Source organism: Lepus europaeus, chromosome 11 (assembly GCF_033115175.1).
Source record: "Lepus europaeus isolate LE1 chromosome 11, mLepTim1.pri, whole genome shotgun sequence".
Taxonomy (NCBI): domain Eukaryota; kingdom Metazoa; phylum Chordata; class Mammalia; order Lagomorpha; family Leporidae; genus Lepus; species Lepus europaeus.
The window spans coordinates 24,954,095-24,964,536 of record NC_084837.1 but is presented as its reverse complement, the minus strand read 5'-3'; the positions used below and the strand labels follow the sequence as shown (position 1 = coordinate 24,964,536).

The window sequence follows — 10,442 nt, the reverse complement described above, 5'->3', positions numbered from 1 at the left end:
TTTTGCTTGACAGCCACACAGTGTCAGATGCTGGCTTCTAAGTTGTTAACAGATAGTTAAACTATAACATTCCTGCTTCTCAATGAAACTATAATTCATTATCTTTGTTAGTTACTAGAGAATCTTAGGGCAAAAATGGCAAGAGCACCAAGCAAAATATCAGCCCTTTAGGATTTCGTGGTGAGTATTTTTAGCTGATGGGAGCAGGAAGAGGCGTGATCGCTGATGGGAGTGTGTGGAGGAGCTGGTCTGAATTGCTTCCTGGACAGTGGCCAGCTTTCCTGCTCTCTCTGCCCTCAGTCCCGAGGAAAGGGGAGGGGGAGTCCATTCTAGGACCGCAGTAGTCAAGTCCACACAGGAGGAGGAAGCAAACCAGAGCCCATGGAGAGCAGGGAGGAACGTGGGATCAGATCAGACCCTGAGTCTGCCTTTGGTGGTTTTCTGTTGCTTTAATTAAACATCCATAGATAGGGTGATTGATAAAGAGTTGAGGTTTATTTAGTCACAATACCGGAGACTAGGCAGTTCAGGAATACAGACCTAGCATCTGGTTAGGGCCTTCTCGCTGCATCTTGACATGATGAAGGGCATGCAACCGGGAGACAGAGCAAGTGTGCCAGCAGGGGCTCCCTTATTGTAAAGTCACTGATGCCACCATGGGTCCCCACCCTCCTGGCCTCATTGCATCCTAATTCTCTCCCAAAGGCCCATCTCTAAATACCATTAACACAGGAATTAGGGATTTCATTTTCTAAAACAGAACCCTTTGGGAGACATTTAAACCACACACATTTTTTTTAAAAAGGTTTGTTTATTTATTTGAAAGGCAGAGTTACAGAGAGAGAGGAGAGAGAGAAAGAGAAAGAGAGAGAGAGAGGTCTTCCATCCACTGGTTCACTCCCCAAATGGCTACAATGACTGGGGCTGAGCGAAGCCAGAGCCAGGAGCCAAGAGCCAGGAGCCAGGAGTGTCTTCCTGGTCTCCCACATGGGTACTAGGAGCCCAAAGACCTGGGCCATCCTCTGCTGCTTTTCCCAGGCCATTAGCATGGAGTTGGGTTGAAGTGGAGCAGCCAGGACTTGAACTGGCGCCCACATGGGATGCCTGAACTGTAGCCGGTGGCTTTACCCGCTGTGCCACAGAGCTGGCCCCCACATCTATTCTTTCTCCCCTCCGCTGCACTCCTGCTTTGGGCTTTGTCTCAGAGGACAAGGGCTGCAGAAGCACTGGGACGAGTTTGGGGATAGAGCAGCCGACCAGCAGGTGCAGTTTGAAGGAGGCCGGAAGGAGAGTCCTCCCTAGACTCAGGGTCTTGTCCAGCCCCGAAGTCACCAGGTTACAGCACATCCTGGCAAAGAGCGGGCACAAGCAGGGCTCCTGGTGTTCTCCAGGCTCTGTGCTTCCTGTTCAGCAGATCCTTTGAATGTTATTGTAATGGAACTTTTCTCTCTCTTTTTTTTTCATATTGAAATATAGTTCACATGCCATATACTCCATTCCCTTAAACATCTCAGAGGTTTTGCTATAGTCAAAAGATTATGCAACCATTGCCATTACCTTATTCTGTGATATCTATTCTGCAATGGGAATTTGATAAAATTTTGGTCCGTCCCCCAACCCCTTCCTTAGAGAAGTGCCTCACATACTTGTACAAATGAATAGCTCTGTAGCTTTTCTTAGCCCAACTGTGGCAGCATGGAGAAGCAATTAATGCATGGAAGAGTCCAGAATGATGTTTCTGTGTTAATCAGGTGCCCCAGTACTCAGGACTCCACATTCTGTGTTTATTCCAATGCCTGGTTCTTCAGATAAATCCACGAGTTAGGGAGCCCCCATGGTATGTGACCCTGGCTTCCTTCAGCACCAGTTTTGGCAGACACACCTGGCACCTAGATTTGAGGGACACATGCAGGTGTCTTTTGCATGTTCATGAAAATTATAAGGTGTGACCCGAGCACTTCTTTGTTTAATTATTATAATTCCTTGATTCATAATCAGAAATTCCAATTCAGTGGCAAGCTGCCCTTTCTTATGAGTGAGTTAAAGAGATGGGCCAAAGATTAATGCACCCATTAGAAGCAGGAGCAAAAGCATCTCGTTTCCAGGAAATAGGACCATTCCTTGCAAATCACTCCTACGTGAAGAGGCCAAGGATCCCCAAGTTCCACTAACCTTATCACCATGGGAAGAGCAAAAAATGTCTCACGTGGCCCATTAGGCAGGGAACAGAAAGAAGAAAACTGGAAGGAGACAGATGGGTCAAATAGAGGGAAAAGAAAAAAAAAAATCTCCTAGTAGCAGGAGAGGCAGGAAGAATGGGCAGGAATCAGGACGGACAGTCAGCAGCAGCCGTTCCCAACTGCACCCGGTCCTCTCTAGAAGATTCCAAGTTGGCTCATATTCTTTTAACAACAATAAAAGTGGTTCCTTTGAAAAGCAATGTAAGGGGAATCAATAATGTCGTAATGATTTGAAAGCACTATACTGTTTAGCCAAAGAAATGCTAAAGGAGCCAGGTTTGAAAAAGTCAGTGCAACTCTACTTGGTAGCACAGATTTGTGGTCATTTTCAGAAGCAGGTTTACTGAAGTATGCTCCCAGATGTTGCAGAAAGACTCCCCAGTTCCCCGAGCATCTCAGCTGTGGCCACTGCACAGCTACTTAGGATTCAGTAAGATCAGGAGACAGGGCTACGTGCCAATGGGCGGAAGGGCACTTGCTCTCGAGAGCTCTGGGGGACTTTCTGGCTATACATTGTTCTGTTCAGGGTGAACTGACATCGCAAGTGGGCAAAGGCTAAGAAATTCAAAAGAGACATTTTGAGACATTTTGTTCTCTCATAAAAATCATTTATTGGCACACCAGAAAGGATGACTTTTTTTTCTAGTAAGGTAGCATTGTGCGTCTCTAGCCGTGATTCCGTGTAAGCTACATGTTACAAGTCACTGGAGACCTAATTACCAGGAGGACGTTAGTAAAGTACAAGGGTAACTATGAGGCCACAGTGGCCCAGCCATCAAGTAAATCAAATAGCAACGAGTGTTGTCCCGCAACAGAGTTGTAGCCAAGGAAAACCAAGATGGACATTAACAGGATAGCACCCATTCAATAAATTAGGTACAGTTAACTAGAAAATCATTATAACCTATAGAAATCATCAAAATAAAGGAAGCACAGAAGTAAATCATTAGCTATTTACATATATTACTTTCCCCCAAAACTTTAATTTGTTAGCTTTTCCATCCTATCCCTTTCCTTCTATTTGTTATTATTATTATTTTTTTTTTCATGGTGAACATTTTAGCTCACTGGAAACTATTTGGATAACTAATCAGAACTTCTTTCTAGAGCCTACTTTTCCTAACACTGATGTCAGACAAGGAATCAGAAGGGCCGCCTGGCTAAGTCCATGTCTGGAAGTGAGAAGCTTTGTGACTACATTGCGCTGCTGTTCTACTCTCCGGCACGGGGCTGACCCGCGAGCTGATGTTTTCCCAGCATTGTTCGCACTACTCCGGGAAGTAAGGTTGTGAGGAGCAGCAGAGTGCATGAGCTTCCTGTGACAGGCACAGAGAGTGTTACATGGGGATGGCGTGTGTATCCTGAGAGTGTGACAGTGCCCACTCCTCCCAGGACCCCTGGTTCCTGAGAACGGGGCCTGTGCCCTCGGGTCACTAGTTTCCTTTATGCCATCCACTTTTAAGGCTTAGCATAGTTGTAGCATCAACACATATGAATGCTGACACCGTTTCTGCCAGAGAAAGGCCCTGTGATGAATGGTAGCAGGTACCACGATTAAAGACAACACAGTGGAAAAGGCCTTGAGTTGGGCCATTTCTGGTGCTACAGCCAGAATACGTGGATTTTTACCATTGTTCTAGGGAACGTGAAAACTCTTGCCAAGCAGCTTCTTTGACCTTTGTCTATTTCCTGTCTGCTACAAATGAAAATTTATAATCATTTTAGTTTTGCTTCATTCTCCCACTACACTATAAGCTCCAGGAGGCAGGAAGTGCACCTGTTCACCCAGCTCTGTGTCTCCACAGTGTTGAATTAAAACACAGTGCCTGGTCCATAGTATGTTCTCCGTTAAATATTTGTAAAGGAGTCCCAAATCATCAAGTCCCCTGGCCTGCCTATGTCTACAAGCTTTCTGATTTTGTAGCAAGGCTGGGGTTTCTGGCCTGCCCCAATGATGGGGCCATCTTAATGATCCTAGCGTGATGTAAACCTGTGTAGCTGATATTTTTGTGCTTCAATGGGTAGTGAAACTTCTCAGCGCTAGGCTCACTCTGCCCACCTCCCAACGATGAGCTCTGTGGAGCTGACGCTGCCTGGGAGGGAACAGGGCAACGGCATTCTAGGGAGTGAGCTGCAAGTTCCAAATTCAGCTCTTTCTTCCCTACCTCCCTCTACCACCTCTTTCCCAACAGAAAGCTCAAGAAAATAGTTACTGGGAGAACATTCTCTGGGCAATGCCAGTTCAATAAGTCACCAATAACATGATTGGACGAGAAGCAAAATAGAACTCACCTACAGAGAAACTTAAGTTAAATCAAAGCAAAACCTGGGAGTGGCGAAGTGGCGTGGCGGGCTGTCTGGGTCCATGGTTGGTTAGAATCTCTGGATATGGAAGCAAACACAGGCATGGCAGAGGTGGGGAGACGTGGAGGGGTAAGGGCAGAGCTGTGGGTGTGAAGACCGTGGAGGACCAGCTGTCTTCTCCCACCTCTCCTTCTCCCGCCTGCTCGCTGTACCCCTCTGCACAGTTGGCTGAGCGCCTCACCCTGGCTCCCGCAGGTGGAGGTGAGACGGGCAGCTGGCGCCTCCACGCACATCCTTAGGCTATTGACGCTCTGCTGGAGTAGAAGTCGGGGACCTGCAGCCCGGTGTGAAGCGTGACCTGGGGAACGAGACTGTGAGTGCCGCGAGGCCCCACGGGAACCCCCACCCCAGTACACGGTGCACAGTGGGTGTGCCTCTAACTCAACATGCGATCTGTTTGCTTCCCTTTAGCCTCTGTTTCAGTGGGCATCGAAGAGAATTGCAGCAGAAATCGGCCTGGCCACCTTGGTGGGCCCTCAAATCCTGGCGGTGTTTGATAAAACGAGGGTACTTTGAAAAGTTCATGGAAAAATGGAACTGAAAGATTTATGTTGGCACAAAAAATTCTGCAATCGTATTTTTTCAGTGAGCATTTTCCATGCTCTCTTTGAAGAGCTTGCATGTGGTTCTCAGCCACGCACCTCTTTTACAAGCTGCTCGGGAGACTGTGCTCCTTATGAATACCTACAGGGCGCTGACCCGCCCGAAGCCACGCTGGCCAGCCACACCGCAGGAGCCTCTACCGGACCCACGGATGGAGGGCAGACTGGCAGAGACAGCCCCTTCCTCATTGAGGGACCCCGGTTATTCCAGCCAGGGCAAGCCCCTCTTCCTGAGGTTGGACAGATGACTGTCAGCTATGAAGACACATAGGTTTGTTTGTCTGTTTATTTATTTTTTTGACAGGCAGAGTTAGACAGTGAGAAAGAGAGAGAGAAAGGTCTTCCTTCCTTAGGTTCACTCCCCAAATGGCCACTATGGTTGGCGCGCTGCGCCGATCCGAAGCCAGGAGCTTCCTCCTGGTCTCCCATGCGGGTGCAGGGCCCAGGGACTTGGGCCACCTCCACTGCCCTCCTGGGCCACAGCAGAGAGCTGGCCTGGAAGAGGGGCAACTGGGACAGAATCCGGCGCCCCAACCGGGACTAGAACCCGGGGTACTGGTGCCGCAGGCAGAGGATTAGCCTAGTGAGCCGCGGCGCCGGCCGAAACATAGGTTTATTAACACAGGGGTACTCCAAAGGTCTGTGGAAAACTGAATTAAGTTTATGTTGGTGCAAAAATTGTGGAACTATGTACTAAGTGTTCCCATAATGTGCATTTTTATGAACCTTCTGAAGACCCCTTGCATGCATGGATTTCAGATTTCTTGTACCAAAATAAACTTATCTCTTAATTCAATTTTCTATGAATTCTCTGAAGTACTCTTGTACTGTTTTGCCAACTCCTGTTCCATCTCAAACCTCAGTGGGTAGCTGCGTGGGCAAGGTTGCTAACAATTTCATGCAGTACAGGTGGAAGACATCTTCCCTGAAATGCCTGGGACTAAAAAGCCTTAACAGAATTTGGGAGATTTCTAGATTCTGGAAGACTTGCACCGACTTTACTAGTTGCGCATCTTTGATCCCAGAGTCTGAAATCCAAAATGCTCCAGGATCTGAAACTTTCTGAGCATCTTCATGTTTTAGGGAGCAGGGACTTAGCTTACTGTGAAGATGCCTACATCCAAACTGGAGAGCCTGAGTTTAAGTTCCAGCTCTGGTTCCCAGTTCCAGCTTCCTGCCAGTGAAGACCCCGGGAGGCAACTGGGATGGCACAAGTAATTCCCTGCCACTCACATGGCAGACCTGGGTTTTGTTCTTGGCTCCTGGCATCAGCCCTTGACCTGGCCCCAGCCTATAATGTTGTGGGAATCTGGGGACTGAACTAGCAAATGGGAGCTCTCTCTCTCTCAGTCTGTCCATCTGTCTTTCCATCTCTCAAATAAATAAATAAAACTTTAAAAATCTTTTGGGGGAGGGCACTGTGGCGCAGTGGTTAAGCCACTGCTTGGGATGCCTGTATCCCATATCAGCACCCCAGCTTTACTTCGGATCCAGCACCCTGCTAATGTGCACACTGGGAAGCAGCAGGTGATGGCTCAAGGACTTGGGTCCCTGTCACCCATGTGGGAGACCCGGATGGAGTTCCAGGCTCCTGGCTTTGCCTGGTCCAGCCCAGGCTGTTGCAGGTATTTAGGGAGTAAGCCAGCGGATGGAAGATCTCTCACTTTCTCTCTCCGTGGCTCTGCCTTTCAAATAAAAATAAATAAATAAATGAACTTAAAAGAAAAAACCCTTCTGGGTTTTGGAGGATTCTGGATGTTGAATTTTTAGACTGGGGATGCTCACCCTGTCTTTCCTTGTCAGTGCCTTTATCTCTAGATACTCAGAACATTCTGGACATCCCTCAGGCGCATCTGTAAGACATTCTTTGGAAAGAAACAGTTAAAAAATGTGGAGAGCTCTCAACGAGGTCTCTTCTAGGGAAATTGATGACTTTATTTCTTACAATGTGAAGGCTGAACTCGGAGAGATTAGATTTCATTCAGCCTCTTGGAAAGAGGCTGAAGACAGAAGGCAGGGCTCAGTGGGTTAGACAACAGTGAGTTTCTAAAAATCACCTGCAGTCACTTAATTCTCATGCCCTGTCCTCAGGCAGCCATTTGCTGGATGAGGTTGATGGCTGCTAATGGGAGGTTCAGCTCAGGAGGGTGAAATCCTCCATCCTGAGTCCTGATGGTGGCTGGCTGGGCTCTGAGCCTCTCATTCCACTCACAGCGCACCGGCCTCTCTGCCCCTCCCTGCCTCTGGGAGGCCAAGGCCCTTTGCACTGGCTGTTCCCTCTGCCCGGAAGGCTCCGCACAGCTCGTACCCCGCTGCCCTAGAAGCTCAGTTCACCCACGCGGGTGTAGGGGCCCAAGCACTTGGGCCATCCTCCACTGCCCTCCTGGGCCACAGCAGAGAGCTGGACTAGAAGAGGAGAAACTGGGACTAGAACCTGGCGCCCATATGGGATGCCGGCGCTGCAGGTGGAGGATTAACCAAGTGAGTCACAGCACCGGCCCTTAGGAACTAGGTTTTCTACTCCCATGGCTCCTGACCAAGCTGGACAAGAGCACAGAGAAGATGCTCAGAGTTTCTGATCATGAAACTGATAACTTCCAGCTACACCTTCACTTCTCATTGCATTTGTTTTCACGCTAGTTGGTTAAAGTCTTTTCGCTCTTGGAGGTGAAACTAAGACTTGGAGGGATGATCATTAGCAACCAGGAAGACTTCCACTTTCCCATGTGCTGTTAACTACACCGTGGTCAAGCATGAGGGTACTGCACAATGTTCATGGAAAAAACTGGAATTAAAAGATAAGTACAGTTTGGTGCCACAAAATTTGAGATCATGCATAGTTTTTTCATAATATGCATTTTCCATCAACTTTGTGATGACATGTATGGATTTCAAGGTTTTGGGCACCAAAAGAAATTTGTCTTTGAATTCCACTTTCCCATGTCCTTTGTGAAGTCCCCCGTATAAAGAAGGGGCTCAGAGGGCTGGCACCATGGCTCAACAGGCTAATCCTCTGTCTAGCGGCGCCAGCACACCGGGTTCTAGTCCCAGTCGGGGCACCAGATTCTGTCCCGGTTGCCCCTCTTCCAGGCCAGCTCTCTGCTGTGACCCGGGAGTGCAGTGGAGGATGGCCCAAGTCCTTGGGCCCTGCACCCGCATGGGAGACCAGGAGAAGCACCTGGCTCCTGCCTTCGGATCAATGTGGTGCGCCGGCCGCAGCGGCCATTGTAGGGTGAACCAACGGCAAAAGGAAGACCTTTCTCTCTGTCTCTCTCTCTCACTGTCCACTTTGCCTGTCAAAAAAAAAAAAAAAAAAAGAAGGGGCTCAGGCCGATGTGGAGTCACATCGGTTGTGCACGTCGGGCCCCTCTCCCCTGTCCTCCAAGCCACAGCCTTGGCCTTAAGCTCTCAGCTTTTCTCTGGGGTCTGCCCCCGCGGCCCACAAGCAGCCTCTGATGCTGCGGCCGGCAGGAGCAGCACCGGCTTCCGGGGGCGAGCTGCTTACCTGCACGTTCCTGTTGAGGCTGACGGCAGGGAAGAACAGACCCTCCATGTTCTCGAACGCAATGGGACCTTGCTGTTCATCGTTGATAAAAAACGTCAACGTTTTCCTGTTTAAGTCGAGGAGGACCCCAACAGTGGCCCCTTTTCCGATCCCTCCCTCGGTTCTGTGGGAAAAGAAAATGACTAGGTTTCATTCCAGAAGCTCTTCTTTTCTTCTTTTTTAAAATAGTTAATGAAACCAGTGCTTTTCAGCGTGTTTTAAATTACTGCCCCTACCACCCCCCAAGCTTTTTAAACATTGTTTTCTCTTAATGATCCCTCTGCACAGTGTTTTAATACCACACGCTTGTTTATGTGCTGTGTATCTGTGATTCATGTAGATATAAAAAGGCTACACGGTTTGTCCTCATCCCACCAATTGTCCCTCCCTCGGGGGAGAGAGCTGCTCCTGATGGGAAGGCATGAGCTGCTCTGCTGTCACTGAGACTGAATTCGTTCACACAGCGCCACTGCCACTGGGCCCAGCTGCAGAAAACACAGGCTTTCAGCTCTCAGAGCTCTGACTGTAGGTATCCTGCACGCTGCTTCGCATGAAGCGTCGTTAAATATAAAACAACTTAATCTGAACGTCAAAATAAAGAAGCACTTAGGTCGAACCTAAAGCATGCACATAAAAATTGGATTTGGGGTTTTATGCTACCCATGAAATGGAAAATTCATTCCAGAAAGATGCTAATTTTTAGCATGATGAATTTAAACTAAGAAGTTAGAGGTTGTCCTTAAAGTGACAACACTGCAGAAGGGGATTCTTCCCGGCGAGGGGAGATAATGACATGACAGGAAACGCAGTGGTGTTAAGGAACCTGCATTTCACTGACATCTCACAAAGAACTCTGTCTTGTCTTCAGTTGATGGACTTGCAAAATCCCATTAAACATGGACGATCAGTTTTGTGTTTGTTCCCTCTCTAACAATACCAAACTTCCTCCTCATCACAGCAGAGCACAGGAATTTCAGATTTGTCATTCATTTCCTCCTGTGTGCAGAATATTGGCTGTTCACAGCCACTGAAGGACCGGTTTACAAATAGCGTCTTGTCATTCCCAGGTTTAACAGTGATAGCACAAGTGACATGCAGTTAGCAAGCAAGCAGACGTGTTCAGCCTTAAGAATGGGTTTCTCTGCTTTGTGCGCTGGTAGTGTTACTTATCCACTCCTTTCCTCCAAAGGAAAGAGGCAAAAAGGGAAAATGTAAGCATGGGGTATCGGTGATGTAAAGGAATCCAGTGTCAGAGAGTTCCCCAAAATGTCAACCACTGAAGACAGCCGCGTCTCTACTCCTTTGGTTGAAAGAGTGCATGGGGCCAGCGCGGGGGCGCAGGTTAATCTTCTGCCTCTGGCGCTGGCATCCCATAAGAACCCCGGTTTGAGTCCTGGCTGCTCCTCTCCTGATCCAGCTCTCTGCTATGGCCTGGGAAAGCAGTGGAAGATGGCCCAAGTGCTTGGACCCCTGCACCCAAGTGAGAGACCTGGAAGAAGCTCCTGGCTCCTGAGTTTCAGGCCACAGGTGGGGTTCAGCAATGCAGAAAATAAGCCATCAGTACAGACTCCGCTAAGAGCAGTACATCGCCTGTGCTTCTGAATGAAGCCCAGCCTCTGCCTCACTTCCTTAATGTTGTCCTTGTAACAGGGCTTTGAACTTGGGCTCTCTCTCCTGACCGGAAGCCAACGT

The 10,442-nt window shown here is 48.5% G+C and overlaps 1 protein-coding gene across 16 annotated transcripts in view; it reads right to left on the bottom strand.

Annotated features, from left to right (window-relative positions):
* Positions 1 to 3,686: 3,686 nt before the first annotated feature.
* Positions 3,687 to 10,442, bottom strand: part of TRIM9 (tripartite motif containing 9) — a 118,690-nt gene continuing 111,934 nt past the window's right edge. For all 16 annotated transcript variants that reach the window (XM_062204589.1, XM_062204597.1, XM_062204590.1 and 13 more), the window contains 2 exons: positions 8,712 to 8,874; positions 3,687 to 4,902 (listed from right to left, as the gene is read on the bottom strand). In XM_062204589.1, the coding sequence (XP_062060573.1) occupies positions 4,840 to 4,902; positions 8,712 to 8,874 (226 nt within the window). In that variant the 3' untranslated portion in view covers positions 3,687 to 4,839. The remainder of the gene's footprint in view (positions 4,903 to 8,711; positions 8,875 to 10,442) is intronic.